The 27,484-nt window shown below is 49.4% G+C and overlaps 1 protein-coding gene and 1 long non-coding RNA gene across 2 annotated transcripts in view; both read right to left on the minus strand.

The window, feature by feature from the left end:
• Nucleotides 1-27,484, minus strand: part of ST3GAL2 (ST3 beta-galactoside alpha-2,3-sialyltransferase 2) — a 49,318-nt gene that overhangs the window by 9,638 nt on the left and 12,196 nt on the right. Inside the window, exons 2-3 of the mRNA XM_006747709.3 lie at nt 5,849-7,253; nt 2,369-2,562 (exon numbers count right to left, since the gene is read on the minus strand). Of these exons, the coding sequence (XP_006747772.1) occupies nt 2,369-2,562; nt 5,849-6,187 (533 nt within the window). The 5' untranslated portion in view covers nt 6,188-7,253. The remainder of the gene's footprint in view (nt 1-2,368; nt 2,563-5,848; nt 7,254-27,484) is intronic.
• On the minus strand, nt 13,415-27,402 carry LOC145717524 (uncharacterized). Its single transcript, XR_014140802.1, has 3 exons — nt 16,905-27,402; nt 15,915-16,690; nt 13,415-15,838 (listed from the first exon to the last, which is right to left on the minus strand). It is a non-coding gene; the product is annotated as an uncharacterized LOC145717524 (long non-coding RNA).

Raw genomic sequence — 27,484 nt, forward strand, 5'->3', positions numbered from 1 at the left:
GTGCCCCAGGTTGGCCTCTGAAGACACCCATCTGTCCCCATCTGCCTTTTCCCCTGCATCTGCAGCCACAGTTCTGACACAGTCCCTTCTTAAACCTGTCAGGCACTGTCGCTGCCTCCACCTCCCTCGGGTCCCTACCCCTTGCTGGGCAGGCACCAGCTTTCAAAAGTCTGGGAATGAATGGAGAAAGAGGTTCAAAAAGATGTTTCAGAACCTCCAAGGTAGAGGGTAGGCACAGGGCATGCTTTTGAGGACAGGCTTTTGTGTTGAGGCTCTGATTCATTTTGGAGAAGCCAAGCCCTGGAAGGAGGCCAGAGCAGGACGGAGGATGAACTACATCTCCATGACTCAGGGGAAAAGCATTCTAGGATTCTATATGTTCCTGATTGCCTCCACCTGCCAAAGAAGCACCTGAGGGCAGAGGCATGGGATGGGTGGATGTGGATGCATGCTTTGGGTTTGGTATCTGGCCACCTAGTCTCTTCCATTCATTCACGTATTTACAGTGAGCCGACAATCTGCCAGGTGCTTGTTTTAGGAGTTGTGGATCTATCTGCTGGCTGGCCGAGGCAGGACCAGCCCAACTCCATTTGGAGTTGCCAGCAGGGCTCAGAAGACACATAGGAGGAGGAGGCAGCTGGGGAGTGGCGTAGGGAAATACGGCTAGAGCCATCATTTCACTATAACCCAGCTTAGGCCTCCCCACTGGTTCCAAAACCAAGACATGCCTATCAGCAAAGAGTCACCTCCACTGCCATCTAGCTCTTTGTACAGATCAGCAAAAAGCCAATTCAATCTGGGTCAGCCCTTCCACAAAGCAATTCTGAGTTCCACTCCAAAACGCACATCTCTGAACCTGGTCCAGGTGAGGGAACCTCTGTAAATTCCTCTCTGCAGCCTGGCCTGACCAGGTACCACCGGGTGTCATAGGAGCCCAGCCTTTTTGTCTGCTTCCACCCTGGAGCTTCCCAACCAGCGCCGACCGACATGCACAATGAAAGCACCCACTTGGTACAGGTGGCAGGGCCGGCAGGAGCTTCAGGCACTCCACAGCATTTCCCTGGGCTTCCCAAGTGTCCCAGGGCTGCACGGAATTGATGGACTTCTCATTCCCCACTCACGGCCGCTGTGTCTGGGTGGAGAGAGCTCCCTCTCCAGCAACCAGCTTGCCTCCCTTACATCTGGAGTGCCAGCAATGGGAGGATGGGAAGAAACTCAGGTGGCTCTGGGTTCCTGGATGAGGCCTAGCCTCCCTCCTCTCTCCCCACCCCCCACCATTCTCAACATGAGAAAGGTTTTGCAAGGAACAGTGAAAGCCTCAGAGACATACTGCTGCCTTGGTGTTGCCATGGAAACAGCAACAGTTTCTAAGACAAAGCCCTTCCTTCTGCCTCCTGGGGAACCTGGTCTTTCTGCAATGCTGATCCTAAGAGATGCTTAGTGAAAACTGGGCGTTTTCAGCATCTTCACTCTTAAGGCCCTTCTACCACCAAGGAGTGGGATGGAAGGATCCCTACTGTGGCATTTCCTGTCCCAAGTCAGGGAGGAGGTCAGAAAACACTGGTTCAGGAGCAGAATGAGCAGCCCATGTTCAAGTTACAAGTCTACCATCTAGGGGCACCTGGATGGTTCAGTCAGTTAAGTGTCTGACTCTTGATCTCAGCTCAGGTCTTGATCTCAGGGTCATGAGTTCAAGTCCTGTGTTGGGCTCCATGCTAGCCATGGAACCTACTTAAAAAAACAAAACAAAACAAAAAACAAGTCTACCATCTAGTCCCTGTTCACCTCCAGGCTCATAGCTCTGTGTCTTTGAAATGAATGCCCCCCCAACCCCTCTCCTTTCCTCAAGGCTGTACACAGATGTCTGTTAAATGAATTTGCCCCCACATAATCTAAACCTTATGAAATAAAGGTAAGGGACAGCAGCCCAGAGTAAGCACTGAGCAATTCCTTTTCCTGCCCAGGACCTCTGTCTTCTGTGAGTCTGCCAGAAGGAATCATCTGTGGCTATTTATCAAGACACTAGTGTAGGGCCCTCACTCTTGGTCCAGCACTGAGGGGATCGGGCAGGTGGAAGGACCTCTGGGGGGAGTTTTCACCAGAAAAGAGCCAGGACTCTACTCTCAGCTCTTTTAGGAGGAGTTCAGAGCTAGAAACTGAGTGCTGGTCTCAAGCAGGGCATAGAATGGGAATTCTGCCTCCCCATCTACCCAACAAACAAGAGAGAGACCTGAGCCTTTACAGAAGGTTCTGGCATCAGAGACTCACAGCAGCGGACAACTCCTCCACTGGCCGACAAGGCTAAGGAGGCCAGTCCTTCCTTCTGGAGGCCTGTGCTGGGCCCATCCTTGGGCTCCCCGGGGCTCACCTCATAATGAAGTTGTGCCCATCCACATCTGGACCGTAGCCAGAGCCCCGCAGGTTGCCTGAGTTCCCCACCACTGCACAGCGCCGGCACTGGTGGGGGTCCCGGAAACGGTATGGGTTCTCGCCTGGTACTATCTGGAACAGCTTCTCCAGCACCTCGTTGGTGTTGTGTGACTTGAACTGGGGCTGCAGCATCTGTGGAAACGAGGGGAGAAGGAAGGAGCGGGGATTATGCGAGCCAGGAGGGATTCTGGCCTGCCTGCCTGCCCTCACCCTCCAGTCTCAGTCAGGGAGAGAAATTTTCTCTCAGCAGCAAGGATGTTCCCCTTCTCCAGCAACAGCAGTATCGCTTTCTGAGACTGGTGCCCTGCTCATCAGGGGCGCTCTAATGCACTGGAGGGGGCTCCGGGGCCAAGGGGTACTGCAAAGCAGAGAAAATTCTTGGGCTTGTCATGCCTGCAGAGGTCGCTGCTTTTCAGTCCTCTCAGCGAAGCTATGAGTCCCATGAAGAGTCATTCTGAGGTGCGGTTAATGTGGAAAACCCTGTGAAGTTCAGGGGCTCATTCCTAACCAGCCTACAGAGGGCGCCCCTGGGACTTAGCCGGAGGCCTCAGGGTTTCAAAAGGGGCAGCTGAGGCAATATCCACAGGATAACCGGAGCCACCCCCTGAGCCCTGGGGAGAAGAAGGGAAGGCAGCAACGATGTATAGGAATTCTTTCAAAGTCAGAATGGCTGGAATGAAACTCGTTCCCTGTGCTTCCCACCACCAGTGACCTCGAAAGACTATGACATGAGGCTGGGGCAGCCTACGCACGAGGCAAGCAAAGATCAGAGTGAGGCGGCAGATGGGGCCCATGGTAAACAGGAGGCCCCAGCAAAAATGAGAGCCATCAGCCAACTGTTGCCACGTGGTATTGTGAGCCCAAAAGGACCAAATTTTCCAGTTTTTTTTGAGAAGCTGAAAATATAGATTTCACGTGAAATATCCCAATTCCTAAATGTTGGTAATGAATGCAAATATTTTAAAAATATTGAGCAGAACAGGGGTGCCTGGGTGGCTGAGTAGGTTGAGCGGCCGACTTGATTTCAGCTCAGGTCATGATTTCAGGGCCCTGGGATCGAGCCCCATGTCGGGTTCTGTGCTAGACTTAGAGTCTACCCCAGATTCTCTCTCTTCTTCTCCCTCTTCCCTTCCCCCTGCTCATGCGCACTCTCTCTCTAAATAAATGGAATCTTTTTAAAAAATTTTTTAAAGGGCGCCTGGGTGGCTCAGTTGGTTAAGCGACTGCCTTCGGCTCAGGTCATGATCCTGGAGTCCCGGGATCGAGTCCCACATCAGGCTCCCTGCTCAGCAGAGAGTCTGCTTCTCCCTCTGACCCTCCTCCCTCTCGTGCTCTCTGTCTCTCATTCTCTCTCTCGCAAATAAATAAAATCTTAAAAAAAAAAAAAAAAAATTTTTTTTAAATTGAACAGACTGGACTTGGCCCAGAGGCCACAAATCAGTAAGGTAGAAACTAGGGCTTTAATATGCTCTGTGGGGGGGTGCCTGAGTGGCTCAGTTAAGAATCTGGCTCTTGGTTTCCACTCAGGTCATGATCTCAGGGTTGTGAGATTGAGCCCCACTAGGGCTCTGCGCTGGGCGTGGAGACTGCTTAAGATTCAGTCTCCCTCTGCCCCTCCCCCACCCTCTCTTAAAAGAAAATGTTCTGTGGTCTGAGCCCTAACATGGGGGTTATGACTGAGCAGCAGCGGCTCAGGGGACAGAATAAATGAAAGAGATGGGGTAGGCATGCTTCTCTGCCTCTTCTCTGAGCAAAGGAAAAGCTCCTAAGAACAAGAACACAAACTGAGTGTGGAAGGAAAGCTTGGCTCTGAGACAAGAATTTCTAAGTTCGGGGCACCTGGGTGGCTCAGTCAGTTAAGCGTCTGCTTTCGGCTCAGGTCATGATCCCAGGGTCCTGGGATCGAGCCCCGCATGGGGCTCCCTGCTCAGTGGAGAGCCTGCTTCTCCCTCTCCCTCTGCCTGCCACTCTGCCTACTTGTGCTCTCTCTCTCTGTCAAATAAATAAATAAAATCTTTAAAAAAAAAAAAGAATTTCTAAGTTCATGGCAAAAGGGGGTGACTGTGGGGAGCAGGAGAGAAGTGGCTTCTGCTGTGTCTTGGCCAAGGGACATGCTTGGTGCTTAAACTGCCCTGAGTTCTATTCCTAAGGGAAGAAGGAGGCTTGGCCTATCCATGGGTCGGCCTCTGCCTAGAGTCCTGTTCTGGCTCTAGATGGCCACCACAGAGACCTATGACCTTCGGCAAGCCCTGTGCACTATCTGAACCTTGATTTTCCCCACAAAATGAAGGCTGTGACTATGATTAACAGGCAGAACCCTTCAAGGGCTCCAGGCTGTCACAGGATTGGCCTGGGGGGCTCCTGGTGACCCTTGCTCTGTAGACCTCCCCATTCTTAGGGACTTGGACAGTGTGGTTCAGGAAGCGGGATCTCTAAGTTGTCTGGTAAGCCTGATCGCGTGAGCTCATCCTTACTGCTTCCCTGAATGTGAGAAAAAGGGGGACTCGTCATCCTCCCCACTTGCCAGCTGGGGAAACCAGGAGCCACGAGCTGCCTCCCAAGTCCCCCAGTGGGGAATGCAGGCAGCCTATGGGCCCCTGGGCTAAGTACTGACACTGTGTGGCAACCGGATGGCCCTGTTAGAGCTTGGGGAGTGACACTCCAGAGATGACAGGGATGAAAGGGAATTAAAAGCAGCAGAAAGGTGACAGGATCCAGAAGAGGGGGGAGGCTTGGACAAACCTGTCTCGTCATCCCCTCCCCTTCATCTCCCTTATCACCCAGAGGAACTGACCATGTTTTCTTATCCCCAGCCCAGAAGAAAGTCTTTGCCAGCAATTGTAAAAAACCAAGTGAGTGGTCCTCATGGTGTTTAAAATTATTGTGAGCCAACATTTACAAATTAGGTTAGCAAAAAAAAAAAAAACAACAACGTAGACTTCCGGGTTCTCTTAAAGGGTCAGAAGATGCAGCAGTGATGGGTCACATCCCTGCAAGGGCAGCAGCTGCCAGAACTAAGAGGGGCTGCCTCCTTTATAAAGGGCAGACCCTCTCCCTGCAACGGTCCTGACCTCTCACCATCTTCCTCCTTGGGGCCTGTTTCTCCTATGTGACCTCCCTGGCCAACTAGGCATTTCTGGGCTCTGCTTGGCCCCTTACAGGCACTAGAAAATAGTTCTCCCTCCTTCCAGGCCAAAGCTTGCTCTGCCTTTCAGAATCTGTGTCCCTAGTAGATGGCTCTGGTCAAATGGACCTAATACTTTGTCAAGGCTCTGGGGGCCTGAAGACAGGCAGTCCAAATCCTGGGGCGGGGTGGGGTGGGGGTAGGGGGCTTGAAGAGTGACTCCCAGACAGGGGGACAGACCCCTGGAGAGGGGGCAGCAAAGGGGAGGCAGGAGGGGCTGGAGCTCTCTCTCACCATCCACCACCTCTGGACATCTGGAGGCAGATCCATGTTCTCTCGGGTCCACACGGGGGAAATGTTGCTGTTGAAGTGGCTATCAAACCAGTCGGAGGCGCCAGCGTCACCCATGCAGCGGCGACAGGCACAGCTCTTGCCAGTGAGCCCCTCCTTGCTGAGGCGCTGCAGGCCAGCATAGCCAGGCACCAGCTTCACCCGGTGGGTCCCGCCCAGAGCCCCGGAGTCCAGGTAGGGCAAGGTGGCCATGCTGTGGTGGGAGTAGGTGAAGAGCAGTGACATGATGAACACCAGCAGGAAGGCCACGGAGAGGAACCACACCCGCAGGGAGCACTTCATGGTTTGGCGCCCCGAGGGGGCTAGACCACCAGCCTGGCGGGCGGGTGGGTGTCACCGTGGCCACTCCTTTCCCAGCCCACGGACGGGCCAGCCACAGCGTAGCCTGCTTCTTCTGGCACCACGTGCAAAGGGCATAGGGACACGTGCTGAGGAAGGGACAGAGGCAGGGGTCCCTTACCACACCCTCCCTCAACGTAAGGAGGAAGCACAGTAGGCTGCAGTGGCTCCCCTGTCCCTGAGCCACTCGGGTGCCGGCTTATGGCTTCATCGGGTCTCTCTGTCACTAGCTGGGCCACAGAGGCTCTGACTCTCCCACTGCCCTGGCGAGGGGGAGGTCAGTCCATCCCAGCCCTCTAGTCCCTTGGGGTTGCTGGCTGCCAGCTCTGGGGGCCCCCCTCTTTGGCGGCTCGAAATGGTCCAGTCTGGAGCATTCGGGGTCCTTGTGGTTCATGAGCAGACACGGAGGCAGCCCCTCGTCCCCTGCAGTGGGGAAGCCCTCGAACCCCAATCACAGCAGAGAGCACATGGGCTTCAAGTGGCCTGGATTCCATCCGAGAGTCGTCCCCACCTCGGTTGGCCCTCCTGGTCCAACCCCTCCACCAGAGGAGGGAACAAGGCCCCAGTCCTGAGAGAAGAGACCCAAGAAGCTCTGTGGGTGTCCGAAAACTCTGCTGCAGAGACCAAGATCCTCCTTGCACTAGGTTCTGCCCTTCCGCTTCCCATTCGAGGTGCTGGTCCCTTCTCCCAATGGTCACAGCCCCAAATGTGGTTGCAGAGGGGTTCGCAGAGCTCTGGCTCCTGCTGTGAGGTCCTCCGGGGCCTGGGCACAGCGGCTGCTCAGCAGGGACCTGCTTCGAATGCCATCTGGGTCAGCTGAGCGTGTGCCGAGCTCCCTGTCAGGGCCCAGCCGTCCTTGGTACCACTGGCCCACCCTCGCAGGCAGGCTGCTCTGCCCATCCCCACTCTCCTGAGGCCTGCTGTCCTCCTGCTGGTAGCTCGTGCTCACAGTAATCCCCTGGCAGGTTCCCCCTCACTCGTCAGGCGCCAGGCTGCCGCAGCATTGACCCTGGAATTGCAGAGAGGAAAAGTAATGTGCAGATAAATTGCACACACACACACACACACACACACACGTTCTCCCCCCAAGTCCCGCCCCCAAGTCCCAGAGGGGACAAAGCTAGGAGTAGAGGAGACGCCCACTTAACCAAAGGGTGGACGAAAGAAAGGGCTTTCCCCTCTACCCACTCACAGATGGCTCTCAGGGACTGCAGAGGAAGAGATTAGCTCGCTCTCTCACTTATTAGCCAGAAGGTAAACAAGGACATAAAGTGATTTCCCTGGAGTCCATGGCGACTCACTGGAAGAACCAGGTTTAGAAAGTTCCTTGTCCATCTTTGTGAGGTTAATTTCAGGTGAAACTGAAGAGAAAATGGCCCAGAGGAAAGATTACAGGAGATTGCATATATGACTCCCCACCCTGGTGCTCTCTACCCTCTGAGTACCTGTGACAAGCTTCTCCTAGCAAGAGACAGGTCGGTGGGGGAGGGCCGGACCTCTGCCCTGGGATTTGCCCCCTCCTCTCCTGGGTGTGGGCTCTAGATGAGGCATTAGCTCAGTGAACCATTAACAATCCTTCCAACTCTGGTATCAGGGAGAGAACCTGACTGTGTCAGGACGCAGAGGTGCTGGGCTCAGCGCCCCTATCATACAGCCGTCTGGGCAGTTGCCTTCATCTGTATGTTATGGATGAGATGAATGCCAGGGTCTCTGGGGGCACAGACAATCTGAGGCCTTGTGCTGTCCTGGCGAGCAAGAACAGGAAGAAAAGGCTGGTAGTTTGGGGATGGACCCTGAGAAAAGGAGTCTGAATCCATTCCATGTACAAGGGAGTCTGGGCAAGAGTCAGGGACAAGGCTGAGAGTGGAGGCCCTGGGCCCTGGCTCCATGCCACAGGGATCACTTAAATCTGGGCTGCCTGCCTGTCCCCACTAGCTCTTCTCCAAATCTGGCTAGCCCCAGTTCTGACCTGGCCCCAGGGCCTCACAGCTCCTTGCAGAAAGCCCCAGCTCCAGCCAGCCCTGCCAGGGTCCTCTGGCTGCTGCCGGCAGCTTCAGAGAAGGCCTCTCAGACTCTGTATTCAAGAACCTCAGCTGCCCCCTCCACTCGTGGCAGCTCAAATTTCTGGAGCCAAGCCAAACCATAAAGCCACCAGGGAATGGAACTAGCACATTCCAATAACGAGAATATTGGTGTGTGTATGCATGGGCTTAACATGAATGATCAGAGCAGCTGCAAGGGAGAAATCAGAATCATGCCATGGGCAATTGGACGGCATGGGATTCCACTGGAGGAAGCAAGGTGCATGAAGGCACTTCACAAGGGTCAGCACTGGGTGACTTCTGGGATTTGGGGGTTCATGTCTAGGGGCCTCTGATGTTTCTTAGTGGGGAACCAACGCTCACAGAAGTAGAGGAACTTGCCTAAGGTCACAGTCTTGTGAGTAGAGGTGAGATCTGTGTCCATGTCTATCTGGTTCCAAAGCTGTCACTGGCCAGGGCACAGAAAAGGGCCTGTGAGTTCTTTCAATGACCAAAGGGCTCTGGGACGAGTGACAAGGAGACACGGAAGCTGGTTCCCAGGGTCAAGAGTGAAGCTTCCCTCACATGTCTCACCCGGGTACCTGGCTCTAATTCCCAGGGGCTCCAGCAGCACCTGCTCCAAGGTGCTTTACTTCGGATGTTTTACTGCACCCATTTGGAAGGCCAGACTCCATGCATGGCCTTTGTCTGATCGTCTGTAAAGAGGAAGCCAGGTCACTGTCTCTTCCCATTCTCCCTTTGCCCCTTTCCACACCCAGCATCTAAGGAAAAGAACTTGGTTTATAGGTCCTATGACCTGGGGAGAGCCAACCACAAGGCAAATGGCCCAAGAAAGCAGTGACTTTCCAAGGGGCCTCTCCACGGAGACCTGGTTTCTGGTGGGCAGCCTACGGTGGCCTCTGAAGGTGGGGGCTGGGCAGAAGCTGGAATAGGAGGCTCCAAAGGAATGTCTCCCCCACTGGGGAAGTCAGTAACTCCTTGGGATTCTAACTCAATGAAGGGGGCACCTGAGGTAACCAGCTGCTTCATAGGGGAGAGGAAAAGCCCTCGTTTTGTCAATGTGTTTGGGAAAAGCAAGGAAGTGGAGTAACCAGCAAAAGCCCTTGCTTTGCGAACCCCATGGCCAAGCTGTTCCCTGGAATGTGAATGGCTCAACATGTGTTGAGGGTAGAGACACGGGGAGGAAATGTTGCTGAGACTAAGAAACATCAGAGGCCCCTAGACATGAACCCCCAAATCCCAGAAGTCACCCAGTGCTGACCCTTGTGAAGTGCTTTCGTGCACCTTGCTTCCTCCAGTGGAATCCCATGCCGTCCAATTGCCCATGGCATGATTCTAATTTCTCCCTTGCAGCTGCTCTGATCATTCATGTTAAGCCCATGCATACACACACCAATATAAAAAAGCTGGAGGGAGGACACACACTCTGGTACCCACAAAGGGAAGCAGGCCAGTCTTCTGGGCCCATCTGGCTGCTGGGGACTTGTTTGTGCATTCCACTGATACTTAATGGGCCAGTGCTGGGCCACGGGGACAGTGTGGGACAGAACACACCCATCCTGTCCTCACCGAGCTTCTGGTCTAGGTACAAATACAAAGGGAAATTACAGGGAGGCACGAGAGAAAACAAAGAGGGCAAAGGGAACAAGAAGGAAACAAGTCTGACCTGTTAAAACAGAGAAGAGGCCCATGAAGCAGGCGAGGGTGGCAAGCGTGGCAGAGGGGAAGGCGCAGAGGGCTGAGGGCCAGCCACAGGGGGCTTTGAAGGGATTAGGATTCATTATGAATCTGACAGCAGAGTTTTGAAGAGGGCTGTGTCATGACCTGATTTACATTTTAAAATAGGCTCTTGGAGGAATTTTTTTAAAATTTTAATTCCAGTATAGTCAACATAGTGTTGTATTAGTTTCAGGTGTACAAAATAGTGATTCAACAATTCTCTACATCACCCCATGTTCATCAGGACAAGTGCACTCCTTAATCCCCATGACCTGTTTCACCCACCTCCCCTCTGGTAACCATCTGTTTGTTCTCTATAGCTAAGAGTCTGTCTTTGGTTTGTCTCTCCTTTTTTCCTTTGCTCGTTTGTTTTTTAAATTCCACATATGAGTGAGAGCATATGGTATTTGTCTTTCTCTGACTGACTTATTTCACTTAGTATTATACTTTCCAGCTGCATCCATGTTGTTGCAAATGGTAAGACTGCATTCTTTTCTATGGGTGAATAATATTCCATTGTATATACACACCACATCTTTTTTATCCATTCATCGATCAGTGGACACTTGGGCTGCTTCCATAATTTGGCTATTGTAAATAATACTGCAATAAACATAGGGATGCATGTATCCCTTTGAATTAGTGTTTTTATATTCTTCGGGTAAACACCTAGTAATGTGATTGCTGGATCATAGGGTAGTTCTATTTTTAATTTTTTGAGGAATCTTCATACTGTTTCCCACAGTGGCTGCACCAGTTTGCATTCCCATCAACAATGCACAAGGGGTCCTTTTTCCCCACATCCTCGCTAACACTTGTTGTTTCTTGTGTTTTGGGTTGTAGCCATTCTGACAAGTGTGAAGTGGTATTTAATTGTGGTTCTGATTTACATTTCCCTGATGATGAGTGATGTTGATAATCTTTTCATGTGTCTGTTGGCCATCTGGATGTCTTCTTTGGAGAAATGTCTGTTCATATCTTCTGCCCATTATTTATTTTTTGGGTTTCGAATTGTGTAAGTTCATTATATATTTTGGATACTAACCCTTTATTGGATATGTTATTTGCAAATATCTTCTCCTATTCTTCAGGTTGCCTCTTAGTTTTGTTGATTGTTAACTTTGTTGTGCCAAAGCTTTTTATTTTGATGTAGTCCCTCCCAGTAGTTTATTTTTGCTTTTATTTCCCTTGCCTCAGGAGACATATCTAGAAAAATGTTGCTATGGCCAATGTCATAGACATTAGTGCCAGAACTCTCTTCTAGGATTTTTATGGGAAAATTAAAAACAAAAACAAAAACAAAACAAACAGTACCAAGAGCTAGGAAAGGATATGGAGTATTAAGAACACTTGCACAGGGCACCTGGGTGGCTCAGTTGATTAAGCATCCGCCCTTGGCTCAGGTCATAATCCCAGGGCCCTGGGACTGAGCCCTACATTGGGCTCCTCATTCAACAGGGAGTCTGCTTGTCCCTCTGCCCCTCCCCTCCACTGTGCTAATAAATAAATAAAATCTTTTGAAAAAAAAAGAACACTAACACACCACTGTTGGGACAATAAATTGGTACAATGCTTTGGAAGATAATTTGGCATTACTTAATAAAGACAGACATAGGGCGCCTGGGTGGCTCAGATGGTTAAGCGACTGGCTTCGGCTCAGGTCATGATCCTGGAGTCCCTGGATCGAGTCCCGCATCAGGCTCCCTGCTCGGTGGGGAGTCTGCTTCTCCCTCTGACCCTCCCCCCCTCATGTGCTCTCTCTCATTCTCTCTCTCTCAAATAAATAAATAAAATCTTAAAAAAAAAAAATAAAGACAGATAGAAGTATATCCCAGTGGTGTTTTATGTTTTTTTAAAAGAAAAATTAAAAACCATCTTTCTCACAGAAAACATGGTGTGGGAACGGAATGTGAGACTAGAAAGTTCCCCCAGCTGTCCTGGGCTAATTTACTTTATGACTTCCTTTGTGTGGACATCTTCAGAGATTAATCTCTGAAGATATTAATCCTCCTCAGGTTTGGGTGGGAATGAATGGTTTCTCTCTCAAAGGCTGAATATTTAGAATCACTAACAAATCCAGTGAGTTCAGCCTGCTTGTAATTTTAAGCAGATTTAAAGCTTAAGGTGAATCCTGACAACAGGTTAAGTATAGTGCTTCATTTACCCCCCCAAATCTCACCCCCACTTGGGGCAATCTGCTTTTTTCACTGGGGTTTAATTCACATGTAAAAAAATGCAGAGGTCTTTCAATGTAAAGCTTGATCAATTTTGACCTATGTAACCACCCAATTGAAAACACAGCATTTCGATCACCACAGAGTTAATTCCCTTGTGTTCCTTTCTAGTCAATACGCAGCAGTCCACCACTCTTCTGAGTTCTCTCACCATACATTACATTTACTTGCTCTTGAAATTCATATAAACACATATTATGTACTCTTGTGTATCTGGCTTCTTTTGCTCAGTGCAATGTTTTGGAGACTCGTCTATACTGTACGTGTCTGTAGTGTGTTCTTTTCCACATTTGGACATTTGAGTTGCTTCCAATTTGGAGTTGTTATGAATAAAACTGCCCTGAACTTCTTGTATAAGTCTTTTTACGGACACTTACTCTTACTTCTCTTGGGTAAATACCTGGGAGTGGAATTATTGGGTAGGTGTATGCTAAACTTCACTAGAAATTATGAAATAGTTTTCCAAAGTGGTTGTAGCATTTTACATTTCCACCAGTAATTTACAAGAGTTCCATTTGTTTCATGTCCTTGAAATTTTCTATTTTTAAAATTTTAGGCCTTTCTGACAGGTGTGTAATCAACTCTAGTATTTCTACTACCAGGTACATATGGACATATGCACTAAGAGACATAACAAGGATGTTCAAGACACCACTGGGTAAGAGCTGAAAACTGCAAACAGAAACAAATGAATGAACTCTAGTTTCAGACACCAGTAGGGATGAATGTGTCCAAAAAACTATTACGTTGAGCAAGAAGAGTAAGTCCTGGATGAATGTCAATAGTAGGAGTTCACTAAAAGTTAGAAAATATGCAAAGCTAAGTGTATGCCTCTATATATAGAAGATAAAACAATACAGAAAATCAAAGAAATGTTGTAAATTCAGAAAATTCCTCTGGAGGGATAGGAAGGTAGATAAGATCAAGGAGGGGCCTACAGAGGCTTCAGAAGTACTGGGTAATGCATTTTGGGGCGCCTGGGTGGCTCAGTTGTTAAGCATCTGCCTTCGGCTCAGGTCATGATCCCAGGGTCCTGGGATCGAGCCCCGCATCGGGCTCCCCGCTCCGCGGGAAGCCTGCTTCTCCCTCTCCCACTCCCCCTGCTTGTGTTCCCTTTCTCGCTGTATCTCTCTCTGTCAAATAAATAAAATCTTTAAAAAAAAAAAAAAAGAAGTACTGGGTAATGCATTTCATTACTCCTTAATCTAGTTGGTGGAAACAGTATTTTAAATTTTCATTCTTTAAAGAATATATATATGATATAAAATTTCCAGATTAAGCAAATTCATAAAGCAGATAGTGATTGCCTAGGGTGGGGAGTTGGGGGGAGATAGGGAGTGAATGCTAATGGGTTTGGCATTGCCTTCTAGGTGATGAAATGTTCTAAAATTGTTTGTGGTGATGGTTGCGTGACCATGTGAATAGACTAAAACCCACTGAACTGTACACTTGAAATGGGTGAATTGTATGTTATGTGAATTATAACTCAATAAAGGTGTTACCCAAAATAAAAGGAATGGGACAAAGTAGAATGGGGAGTTAAGTTGGGAGATACTGCAGAATGTCTGTATGCTGGTAGAGTGAAAAGTTAATGCTGCAGGAAAAAGAGAGGACAGTCAAGAAGCAAAATCCTTGAGTAGTAAGAAGGGATGGGACCCGTGCCATGGGGAGGGTCTACCTGAGAAAAAGGAGGCAAAGCAGAGCGTGGGGCACAGACACAGGGAGTGATTTATTGTTGGGGTTGGACACTGACAGAGAACAGTGTGAAACAGTCCTCTAAAAGACAAGAGAAGTCACATGGAAAATTTAGTAGGTGGCAGAGCAATGCTGGGTCTTCTAACTGGTTTGTGGTCACAAATTTAGCAAATTTGGTGAGACCACTCAACAATACATATCCCCTGAATGGCTGGCCAAGCTTGAGATGCTGAGGCGGAACAGAGGAACTGGTGACCATAATCCAGAAGGTCAGGGGCAGCAAGGGCTTTGAATAATGGATGGTCTCCCTCCCCTAGAGCCTTCTACCAATCAAGGGATGCATGCTTGAGCAACTAATGGAAGCTAAAGGGGGCCTATAGCTTGCAGATAGAGGAGAGGAAAAGCAGGTATATGGGATCAAGCAGCAAAGAGAACAGGGTGGGGGAGACTGGCTTTTGGAGGGTAGGGCAGTTTTAGAGCCTTTCTCTGGTCAGTTCCCAGGAGACAAGCCATCGAATTAACCTAATGAAACACAGGATAGCACAGCCTCAGACCAGTGCAGCCGAACACAATCTTCTTGGCAGGCAGAGAAAAGAAATGTCAAAATAAGGCTCGGAGGATGGGGGGAAGGGGAGGCTTGAATCTGGAAGGGGTGGGGAGAAGGAAAAAAAAAAAAACAGCAAGATGCTGACAAAGTACCCTCTTTCCACCCACTGACACACAGCCTGAGGTTGTGTCCCAGAGCCTCAATGTAAAGGCATCAAACCACAGATTACTCATACTGCATGATGTTATATGAGTTTCTGAGCATTCTGGGGCATAGCCTCTCACTTAGTATTCACAGAAACCCCAAGACTAACTGAACAAGGTCAGCCAAACAGTAAATGACAGAGCTTTAATGCCACTCCAGGTCTGATGGCTCCAAGGCCAGTGCTCCTGTCACAAGCACCCACTGGCTACTGCAGAAGTTCTTCCCACTAACTGGGGTATGACAACTGAAGGGTTCTCTATGCCCCCAGATCCCTGCCAACCCAGCAACCCAGCAAACTCCCTGCCTCCTGGGTGTGGCAACAGCCTACCCCAGCAGAAGGTGCCCTGCGGGGTGGGGGGGGCAGTCATTATCTTGAGGAAGAGGCCTGATAGTCCCACCCTCACACACATCTCAAACCCAGTGAGGCATGCCCTTGACGTGCCTGAGAACTAGTTGCTTCACCTCTGCATGTTTGGCTAAGCCAAGTCATCTCATTCCAACATCTTGGCACCAACCCCTGGCACAGCCCCATCATAGTTCTCCTAGTGACTCAGGCCCTCCTAGCGCCCCAATGATAGACCCCCCAGGCAGCCTGTCTCTCCAGTGCCTCCCTTCCTTGACTTCACATCCACTCTGAGCCCTCAGCTCTGGTACTTCTGCAGCTGCTGCTCAGGGTTAGCAGTCAGGAAACCAGAGAGCAAGAGTGAACAAATTTCCTCAAGCCCATGGCCATCACTCTGGCTAACTTCCAATTAGGTCCTAGAAAAATAACCCATCAGTCTTCACTATGAGAGGATCCATGTTGCACCTTAAGAGGTAGGCTCTAAGGATAGGAATGCCAGGCTGTGCGGGATGGGAGAGGGTGGGGCAGGGGGAGCACTGGGATGTGGGGCTCCTTCCGATCAACTCCCTGCTCCACTCTGGCCGAGCCCAGCTCCGCACTCAAGGGGTCCCACTTCTTTGTTCTTGTAGAGGAAAAGTCCAGGAGTTCACCATACACATGCATGCTAGGGCAGGAAGCAAAGTCTAGAAAAACACCATTATCTGAAGAGTGAGGCCGATAAGGCCAGACAGAAACAGTTGGGGAGAGAGGAGGAAAGATGAGTCATTTAAAGGATCAGAAAGGAACAGAAAGTCATTTAAAGAACAGAACCTGCTGGTGACAATGGCCAGAGCCATTCCTAGTAAGTCCCTGACTCTCACTGACAGGTCTTCCCATGCTCCAGAACATTTATTTGCTTTTTATCCGATATGATAGGTTTTTTTTTTTTTAAGATTTTATTTATTGACAGAGAGAGAGAGAGAAAGAGAGCACAAGCAAGGGGAGTGGCAGACAGAGGGAGAGGGAGAAGCAGGCTCCCCGCTGAGCAGGGAGCCCGATGTGGGGCTTGATCCAGGGATCTTGGGAACACGACCTGGGCCAAAGGCAGATGCTTAACCGACTGAGCCACCCAGGTGCCCCTAGTTTTTTTTTTTTTAAACATGAATGTAATCCACCATATTTATGCATTTGGACTTCTGTTATTACCTTACTTTGTGTTTTCTCTTCACTATTTCTTTAGTTCTTTTTGCTTTCCCTGACTTCTGTTAGATTGACATGCTATGCAATCCCTGATCCCACCATTCTTTTTCCTCCTGGCTTGGAAATTATACTTCTCTTTTTTTTTTTTTTTAGTGGTTATCTTACATTGTTAGCATATATATGTTTTTTTAATGAAGTGTGCAAGTGTACATTTAACAATGAAATTCCCTACTTCATTCTAACCTTATTCTTCCCTGACACTGTGGTCAACAATTTGTTTTCCTTTTTTTTTCTTTAATTAAAAAACAAATCAGACACTGGATTTTTGTGTGTTTTGCCATCTGTAGCAGGCCCTGCTGATTGCCTATCAGCAGCTACTTCCCTTTTTTTCTTGACAACAGAATCCTGATTTTGCTCAGGCAACAAAGGAGCCAGTCCCAGGAGAGGAGGTGAGCCTGCTGGTGCAAGCCAACCACAGTAAGCCTGCTCCCTTTTTTTTTTTTTTAAAAGATTTTATTTATTTGACACAGAGAGAGCAACAGCGAGAGAGGGAACACAAGCAGGGGGAGTGGGAGAGGGAGAAGCAGGCTTCCCGCAGAGCAGGGAGCCCGACGCGGGACTCGATCCCAGGACCCTGGGATCATGACCTGAGCCGAAGGCAGATGCTTAACGACTGAGCCACCCAGGCGCCCCAAGCCTGCTCCCTTTCATTTGGAATTGGTCTAAGCATGGACGAGCTAGGGCCAATGAGACAGAAGGAGACGTCTACAGGGGCTTTCTTGGGAAGAGTCTCCTTCCTGAAAAAGAGGCATGTTCAAAAGCTTCCTTTTGGCTAGCATCTCCTTGCCTTCCTGCTCGGGATGTTATGGGGAAATGATAGATGCCTGGAGCTGCAACAGTCATCTCAAAACCATGAGGAGAGAGATCTTACACCCTGAGGATGGCAGAGCAGGAAGATGGAATGATCCAGGGACCACTGCCCCAACCCTGGAATTCCCTACATCCATATTTCTCAATATAAATGAATTAACTATTTTTTTAAAGAGTTTAAGTCACTGTGGATTATTCTGTTACTTATAGCAGAAAGCATCCTGACATACTGTCCTATAGTTAATTAAACTTATCAACATTATGTGTCAGTTTCTGTGCTTATGATGGTGCTAGCAATCCACTTCTTTCCCTGGGCTTTTCTTCTTAATGAAGCATACCTTTAGTAGATCTTTTAGCAAAGGTCTGTAGGGGATAAAACTGCTTTAGTATGTCCAGAAATACCTTTATTTCACCTCATTCTTGATAGTGGGTGGAGAGTTCTAGCTTCCCTAAGATACCCGTCTATCATCTTCCGGTGTCTATCGTTGATGAGACGTACATCAGTCTAATCGTCATTCCTCTGAATTCTTGTTTTCTCTGGTAGTTTTTTTTTTGTTTTTTTTTTTTTTTTAAAGATTTTATTTATTTATTTGAGACAGAGAGAATGAGAGAGAGAGAGCACATGAGAGGGGGGAGGGTCAGAGGGAGAAGCAGGCTCCCTGCCGAGCAGGGAGCCCGATGCGGGACTCGATCCTGGGACTCCAGGATCATGACCTGAGCCGAAGACAGTCGCTTAACCAACTGAGCCACCCAGGCGCCCTCTCTGGTAGTTTTTAATATTTTCTCTTTATTCTTGCCTGCTATTTCACTATATTATGCCTAGATATCTCTTTATTGTTTGGTATTCATGCTATTTCTTCAGTTCTGGAATTCTCAGCCATTCTCTCTTCAAATATTAATTCTTTGCTGTTTTCTTGAGTCGTATCTGGAAATCCTCTTAGATGCATGCTAAAGCCTCTCAATCTGTCCTCCACGTCCATGCTGCCTTCTGGATGGAGTCCTCAATGTCAGCTTCCAATTCATGGATTCTCTGTGTCCAGGATAGAGTTCTATCTATTGTTTCAAATTTGAATGACACTATTTTTCACCGCCAGAATTTTTAGTACTTTTCATACTGACATTTTCCTGTTTCTTTTTCCTTTCATAACTTCACTTTCTTTTTTTTTTTTTAAAGTAGGCTCCACACCCAGCATGGGGCTTGAACTCATGACCCTGAGATCAAGAGTCACATGTTCTGCTGACTAAGCCAGCCAGGCACCTCTCATAACTTCATTTTCTTTTCTTTAATGGACTTCATATTTCTTTATCTCTCTGAAGGTCCTTAACCTATTTATTTTAAAGACACTTTCTAATTACTCTGTTATTTTCATTTCTTCTGGGATAAATTTTTCTTTGATTTTTATTGGTTCTTTTTTCTCGTTAGTTTTCCTCGCATGTTTCTAAACTTTAGTGTATAAATTCATCTTCTCTTTTTTTTCATCTTCTCTCCTATATTTTACTTTTGCCTCCCCGTCTAGGGGTTTTCACCTTTGTCTCCCACCCCCGCAGGTCCTCTGGCTCTCCCAGGCTAGAATCAAATCTAAGAGCAGTGACTCAGCTTAGGTCCAGGATGTGAGGTTCTTTCTCTCTAGATAAGCATCTTTATAATAAGTTGTAGCCCCAGGACAGGGTTGGAAGCAACTTTTTTCAGCCTACTTTTCCAGCCACTGGGTTCAAGCAGTGTACAAACTCTAATCCCATGCTTCATGTGGAGAACTTTATAGCTCTGTCGCTCCAGATTTCCAGCTGCTTCTTCCTGCTTCCAGACTCAGAGACCAGCAGCTTCAGCCTTGCTCTCCTCTTTGTGTTCCTGCTCCATTTCTCATTACAGGGATGTTTGTCGTTTCATGTGTGGGGAAGGAGGGGGAGTGTATGACTATGTTTTTAGAATTTTATCTTTTTGTGTATTACTGCTATGTGTTTAGATATAAATTTACAGTGCCATCTTGACTGGATGAGTTGGATTAAACCATCTGTACCAAGGAACTGGGGATCCCTGCCAATATCAGTCTCCTGGGAAGGCATATCAAACCATCTCTAACAAGATTCACAGAACTCCAGCCAGCACTCTGAAGGAAGCAGACTGAGATAGCCGGGGGTAAGCTAATCAAGAGTCCCAATTAAAACTATTCTCCCATCCCCACCCCACTTTCATTCCAGTCTACCGTGGGTGTAGGGATGGGGTGGGTAGACATGCAAATAGGATCTTTCAGATGTGGTCTGACCAGGCCTTCATAGGGGAAGGCCACCCAAGCTATCAGCTTCTCTTTCATACCACTTGACCACTCTACAGTCTTTTTTCTGGGCAGGGAAAAATGCATATTGGCTGTAAGGACACCCCTGATGAAAGGCCCATCTGACTCTGAGTTCTCAGCCTTCAGTTTCAATTACATCATAAGAGCAGTGGATTGGGGCACCTGGCTGGCTCAGTTGGAAGAGCAGGCAACTCTTGATCTCGGGGTCATGAGTTTGAGCCCCATGTTTGGTGTAGGGATTACTTAAACAAACAAATAAACAAATGGAGGAGGAGTTGGAGGAGAGTAGTGGATTCAGGAGCCAAATTCTAGTCTAGGCTGTCACCAGGCAGCAAGCCACTTTCTCTTTTCATTTGTTTTCCTGAACAACCAGAAGAAAGCAATCCTACCTTCACCCTCTTCTTCACTGACTATCTCCTGTTTGGTCCTGCTGATACCACTTTGACTTCTAAGTCACTGCAATCTACTTTCTTGACTTGGACACTTCCTTGTTTCTTTCAGCTTGTAATGCATTCCGAAGGTTCTGCACTCAGCCCCTTTGCTTCTTTGCCCATCCACTTCCAAATTCATTGCTACCCTTCTACTCTGGGTTTTATTTTTATTTTTTTAAAGATTTTATTTATTTATTTGTTTGTTTGTTTGTCAGAGAGAGAGAGTGCACATAAGCAGGGGGAACGGCAGGCAGAGGGAGAAGCAGGCTCCCTGCTGAGCAAGGAGCCCGATGCGGGACTGGATCCCAGGACCCTGGGATCACAACCTGAGCCGAAGGCAGACGCTTAACTGACTGAGCCACCCAAGCGTCCCATACCCTGAGTTTTAGACCCACATTCTCAACAGCCTCTTTTGCATGCCCATATGGCACTTCAGACTTAACAAACTCATCCTCCTCCTGCATCTGAAAGCATATGAAATGGGGTGCCCATAAGGACCAAGGTCAGGCTCTTTAGCATAGCATTCAGAGACCCCCAAACTAGGCCACCTCCTAAGCTTCATCTCTCACTATACCCTATCCTCTAGGGGTTATGAACTAGTTTGGATCACAGGCCAAATCTGGGCCATATTTATTAAGATCTTATACAGAGCCTAAAAAAGACACGTACATGTTCATCTCCTTCACTCAAAATATAAACTCTGGTTGGGCACAGACCATGTTATTTAATTCATCATTCCTGTATCACTGTGGGACCTAGCACTGGCCTACATATAACAGGCATCAAAAAATACTTGTCCAGCTGAGTATCATCTCCATATATAACCCCAGGATTAGAAGAATGAGAGGAAGTCATGGTAATGAAGAAATGCTTTGAAATCATTTTATAAATCATTATATAAGGATGCAGATGAAGTGATAATTATATTCTGCCTCCACTCTTCCACTTCTGACTTTCTACAAGTGAAAGCTTTCTCCAATTTCTTGTGGACTACCAAGAAACATGTGGCCTCAGGTACAAACCAGATTTAACAAGTCAGAGGCAGTGGGAAAGGTGTGTGTGTAAACAAAGTGCCCCACTCTTAAATTTCTGTCAGCAGAGACACACCAGGGCTGCTAAAATGGAACTCTCTCTTCAGTCATTCCCCTAGGCACTGCAGACTGTAATTCTTTCCAGCTAGGTCTTGGGAGATCTCCCATCTGTTCACCCCAGCTCAAAGCCCCTTTCCAGTCAAGCCTCCCAGAAGAAGAAAGCACCCAGAAAAAATTGGACTCACATCCTGGCATCACCACTTGTCAGTGATTAACCATTTAACCTCTCCGATTTGCGTCCTTATCTGTAAAATGGGAATACCATCCATCTCTGTAAGGGTTTCTATAAGGATGAAAGGCATAAAGCTTCTAGATCAATGCTTGTGTGACTGGGTTGGGTAGGTTTAGGGTCACAGTTCGGTCAGCCCCCAGTTTGGGCAACTCTTCCAGGCTGGAGCCCCATGACCTTGGACAGGCATCATGAGGATAGCCTCCACTGCACAGCCCCAGCTCCGACTCCTCAGCACTCCCATCCTCACTCCAGCCTCTCCCGAGCCAGCACCACCAGGGTCTTGCTCGAGAGCTTCCTTTCCTGGCTAATCACAGGTACTGCCCCTTCCCCCTACCCTGGCAAGCAGCAGCTCCCAGGGAGGTGGGGTGGACATGTAGACCTGAGGTCTCATAGTCAGCTCTGCCCTGGCTGACCCTTACCCCAGGCTGCGCAGAGAGGAGTGCTAGGTCTATCCTGTGGCAGAGCTTATGTGTCACAGGGCCTGTCACATCTTTCCTGACTGCCACTTCACTAGAGCATATAGAACACAGGCCTGCCCTGAGCTGGTTTTAAACAGCTCCCTGAGGCCCCACCATAGTTGTCTATGGGCTCTCTAGCCGCAGATGGCAGCAAGATTCTAGAAAAGACAAAGTTAATAAGGAGTTTCTCCATAGGGCTGAAAACCTCAGACATTAAGAGAGGCAGGAGACAGGTGGAAGACCCTGAAGGCAGGAGATTAGACAATAAATCTAAGTTTCTTTGGGGACTTTTAGAGGAAGCAGGAGTGGGATGAAGGAATGGTGGCCCAGGGAAAGACAGAGAGGAGTCTGGAAAGCTGGGAGCTTAGATCTTACTGCCCAACTCTGCCGCCCTGGGACAATTAAACTTTACCGTACCACCTCCCAGGGACAGGGGACTATGGTGCCTATAGTCTGCTCTGATTTTCTTTAGAGATAACGTTCAAAGTGCCATGTGGCTTGGCTATTCATCACTGTTTATGGTTCAGATCTCAGTCATACCACAGATGTATAACTGAAGAGCTGCAGAAAAGCTGCTGGGGCTTCCTTCTCCTTCTTTCTGCACTTGTCTCGATGTCTATGTTTTGAATCTCAAGAGAAAAGCACAGGATGCATTCGTTCAACAAATACCACCACCAAGAAGTGGCAGACCCCATGGAAAGGACCCCAGTCCTCTCCATCCTTGGATAGCTGCATCACTGCCAGTTAGCAAAACCCTCCTTTCTACGCCTTGTGGATCTTGCTCCGTCAAAGAGCAGAGAATGGAGTTCATCTGTTTTGAGGCCTCTCCCAGCCCCTCCAGACTGCTTGCCACCCAGGGCTTCTTCATTCTGCCATCCAGGCTTCCCCTAGGAGGGCTGCCCTACCAAGGGTATGCCATGGGGCAGATGACCTCAGAGACCGGCATTCCAAGTCCCAACTGTAGGTCTCGCCCTCTAAAAAGGTGGGGTCTAGTGATGTGTTTCCACAGCCTATCCCAGAGGCCTTTGGAGGAGCATATCAGAGCAATACCCACCAGCCAGAGCACTGGTGGAGAACAGAGCTGAGGGTACCAAGAAGGAAGAGATGAGTCAAGCCTCACCTTACAGCCCGCCTTAGGGAAAAAGATCATGCTCTGCATCAAACTCATTTTTTTTAAAGATTTTATTTACTTATTTGACAGAGAGAGAGCGAGAGCAGGAACACAAGCAGAGGGAGTGGGAGAGGGAGGAGGCTTCCCGCGGAGCAGGGTGCCCGATGCGGGGCTAGATCCCAGGACCCTGGGATCATGACCTGAGCTGAAGGCAGACGTTTAACGACTGAGCCACCCAGGCGCCCCTTTTTTTTTTTTTTTTTTGAGATTTTATTTATTTATTTGACAGAAAGAGATATTAAAGAGAGAGGGAACACAAGCAGGGGGAGTGGGAGAGGGAGAAGCAGGCTCCCGCCAAGCAGGGAGCCCGATGTGGGGCTCGATCCTGGGACTCTGGGATCATGACCCAAGCTGAAGGCAGACGCTTAATGACTGAGCCACCCAGGTGCCCCTGCATCAAACTCATTCTTACCAAAGGGATCCCTCCTTGCTCTTTTCGGAAACATGGATTAATCCAATCCTCCTCAACACTGGCTCCCTGCAAATACACACACTCCCTCTACCCTGAGGTAGGGGGAATGGGTCTAAGAGAAGGTTTAGAAGAGAGTCTTCTTGCACTCCATCCCCCTCACCAGGGGGAGTAAAAGGGAAGAGAAGTAAATGGTTTCTCCAGGTAACTTTCAACCCTCTTCTCTCCAACCCTGCACCCACGTGGCAGGGAATCAGCCAGTGAAAACATGACCCACCATACCCGAACAGGTTCCTGGAACAATTCTAGGCGGGAACCAGCAGACTGAGAAGGAAGCTCCAGGGGCTGGGGGCAAAGGGCAAATGCGCTCCCAAAGGAGTGTAATTCACACAAAATGGTGGAGAGGAGCAGGGCATTCCCTCCCTAAATTCCAACCAGCACTCTTTCTCCCAGCCCTTGGAGAGCAAAACCAGAATTTCCGACAGCTTTCTGGCCACTTCTGCCCTCTCTTTGGGGAACGGAACAGGACTGGTGTTTCTGCTTTCTGCCATTGCTCTTTCTTGCCCCTTTCCAAGCCTGGACCATGGCTAGGGGCTCTGGACGGGGTTTACCCACCCCTCTACCTGCCCGCACATGAAAGGTGGCCACCTGCAAGAAGGCTGAGGCCTAACTAGACCCCAGGAGGGGATGATGAAGAAGGGATGAGCTAGGGCACATACAAGTCTTGGCAATGCACACCTAGGGAAGGGAGAAGCTATTCTTCTAGAAGCTTCCAGGCCACAGTCGCTGTGGCTCAAAACTCCAGCTAGGCCTTGGCCCAGGCCAAGTTAAAGGACTTTTCTTAAAACTCTAGCATCTATCCCCACATCCTCTGTGAGAGGATAGGGGAGAGAATGCCAGGGAAGAGGTCCTAACCCAACTGCCAGCACCGTGAACCTGCAAGAAAGAGGTCCAGGAATCAGGGCGACCGACTGCTTCACTGGCAAGAAAGGCTGTGGGACGGGTCTGTGCAGTCATTGCATACGCATGACCCAACAGGATTCCAGGCCCTCAGCAAACCAGACGAAGACACCAGTTCTTCCTGCGTGGCATAATGAGACGGGCTTAGCCTAAAGCTCCAACACAGAGGACAAGCTCTGACCCTAAGAATGCTGATAGAGCTTCTGGGCCGCGCGAGTCCAGAAGTGATGCTCTCTCGGAGTGCACCAGCTCTGGTTCCAGAATTCCCCTCTCTCCCAGCCCCGGGGCCGGAAGTCAGGAGCAGCACCCTCACTTGGCGAGGGCTGGTACTATGCGTGAAGGTACAGGAGAGAGAGGCTCTCTGTCATCAGCCCCAGTAATGTGCCACACCTCTTCCACTGGGCTGGTACAAACCGGTGGCTTAGCTTTTTGGTCCTTGTGGCCTAGCCGAGCCACCCGGGTGGAATGTCTGCCAGGGCCTCTGGGACCAGGCAATACCATGAATGTAACAGTCCTGCGGTCTTGGAGGCCCACTCTGCACAGGGCAAATTTCTCTAAAGGGCTCCACCCGTAGCAGGGTGTGGACAGCAGGCTGTAACTGATGACAACCTCCCTTTTTCTATCCATCCTGCCCCCACATTTCCTTGTGAGGTGGTGGTTCTTTTGATTTTTTTGTGTCTTCATCTGAACATTTGGTATGAAATGGGAGCGTGCACACCGGCAGGCAGCAGCGCAGAGCGTGGAGACCCGGCTCCTGCGGCCCGCTCATGCGCCAGGCAGGACACGGAGGCCGTGCTGCAGGCTGGAGATGCAGCTTTGGGGCCAGGCTCTTACCTACTCCTCCGTCAAGACTAGATGACTTCAAGGGGGGGTTTTTTTGGTTTGGTTTTTTTTTTTTTTGAACACAAGACAGTCTTTCCCCCCACCCACCCCAAAAACTCCCATCGAACGGGCCCACTTCTTATCAGCTTCTATTCTTGTAGCCCAGTGGGAGGAAGGAACCAGGTGGGGAGACTTGTACAGTTCCTGACAAGATGAGATGTTGGAGAACCAGCAGCCCTTCAATGGCAGCTGTGGGCTAAGCTGGTGCATGAGCACCATGTCAAGAGATGTGTCCTATTACAAGGCTTATTTAGAGTAAGGTATAGTTATGTAGGTGCCAATCCTCTGGTCCCCTGGGGCCCAGGGACAGAGCCAGTGAGCCCTGGGTAGAGAGGAGGGTAGGCCAGGCACTTGATCAGGAGGTAGTCCAGCTTTCTTGGAGAGGATTCATGGTAGTTGGGTTCTAGGGGTTGCCTTACACAGGGAGACAGGTCAGCGCCAGGAGGCTAGAGACTCTGGTAGAAGGGCATGCAGAGGTATGCCGGTGTGGAGGTAGGTATCTCCAGCAGTGGAGTACCCTGAAAACAAACCTGTCGACTGCACTTTATGAGCCAGGCTGCTTTTATTCTCTATCTTTAGCTTTGTTTTGTTCTTCCTTTATATTTAGTAATATTATTTGGAAAGGTCAGCCTATGGCAGCTATGCTAATGGAAACCCAAAGAAGTTGTTTGCAGCCATGCTTGGACAAGAGATCAAAGGGAAATGATGTCCTCACTCTCCCCTGGGAGTGGAAGTAGAGAAAAGTGGAGTAAAAGGATGGAGGAGCCCAGAGTCAGGCCCCTTGCTTGGTCACTGTGTCCTCTGGATGTTGCGCTTCCAACAGAGACCTTGGACGCTCCAGTTAGAGGTTCTGAGTCCATGCTCAGCCTGGTGCCTTCAGTAACTTCCAGCACCAACCCCGCAGGTGGCTTTGGGAAGCACCCCCACCCTGTCCCCCCGTTTTTCCCCACGTTACTCCAGGCGGCAGAGAGCAAGTGGCCAGTAAACTGGAGAGCCCAGCTCTAGGCCGGGCCATGTCTAACCCTTGCTTTCGTTTCTCCCTTGCTCTGGCTGAGCAGTCTTCCTCTTTACTGAGGAGTTGATAATATGCTGTGACTGACTCAGGCAGGGCCCCTGAGATAAAGACCATCCTCCAGGTTACTAGGTAATGCACTTCACCACCTCTGCAAAGTGGCAATATCAGCCGCTATGAGAAGGGGCCAAGGGGGCCTTCCCCTTGCACTGCCTCTGACCCCTCCCTCCCAGGTGAGGGGTGTCACGGGTGTGGGAGCAAGGAGCCCTCCGCAGTCCTATTCTCAAGAAGTGACTCATCCCTCTGGATCTGGCTAAGACGATATCCATCATGACACGCATTACTATTGTCAGCTTTGGGGGGATGTGGAAGGGAGGAATACACAGACCAAGGTCCATTACAATGGTCCCCAGGGTGCAGTCTCTATTGTCTGGCTTACTATGTCTTTTGTGGTCGCATAGGAATGCGCTTGTTTGGGACTGGGGCTATGCAGGGGTGAGCTGGGGGCTATGAAAAGAGGGGCCCAGGGCCTGCTTTCACAAGCCTTTTGCCTTCCCTGGTGATACTGGGGCATCCCCACCCTAACATGTGCCTATGAGTTAACATTTTACAGTGAACTCTGGACTAAACCCAGAGTACCTCAATTCCAGAACTGGCTGTGTTGTTGGACAGTTGTGTCTTTGGGTAGATCATACCTCTCTGTGCCCCAGGTCCTCTATCTGTAAAATGAACATGATCGTGCCTGCCCCACTTGCCTCACACAGTCCCTGCCAGGATGAAATAAGCGATGACTGTAAGCTGCACTATGGACCCGCAGCAGCATGGCAGTTCAGCCTCACGGAGAGCAGAGAGTAGACACTGTGGCTAAGCCAAGGGAACACGGAGGTCTGAGCCAGGCTGGGTGAACACTCAGAACACGGCCCCAGACAGAAACAGACAGACCAGGGGGCCTCCGGGAGATGAGCATGAGGGGCAGACAGAGCACACCGGCCAGTTTGGGCTAGTAGACAGTTTAGGAGAGAAGAACTAACTGGCTGTCAGCAAGTATCTGAAGGGCAAGAGGAAAGATGTATGAGAAGATGGTCAGAACGAAAGAGGAATTCTGTCCCAAACTCCGAAGAGCGCCACCTCACTCTCTTAGCACTGAGGACTTGGTGAGAATTGCCCTCAAGTTCCTAGGACCTCCGGCATTTTGTTAATCTATCGTTCATGCTTTCAAATACCCAAAGCCCCTCATGGGGACAGCCTTCCCCTTCTTGATCAGAGGCCATGCAAGGCAAGAAGTCTGTGTCAGATTGAACTCGAAGCCTCCTCTTTCTGAGTCGGAGGCTTGAAGCCCAGAGCTCTTTCTTTTCTTTTCCATTTTTTCCCCCAAGATTGTATTTATTTATGGGTGGGAGGATGGGTTGGCCTGGTGGTGGGTATTGAGGAGGGCACGTTCTGCATGGAGCACTGGGTGTTGTGCAC

This window comes from Leptonychotes weddellii, chromosome 16, assembly GCF_054177405.1.
Source record: "Leptonychotes weddellii isolate Sample4059 chromosome 16, ASM5417740v2, whole genome shotgun sequence".
In the NCBI taxonomy this organism is placed as follows: Eukaryota; Metazoa; Chordata; class Mammalia; order Carnivora; family Phocidae; genus Leptonychotes; species Leptonychotes weddellii.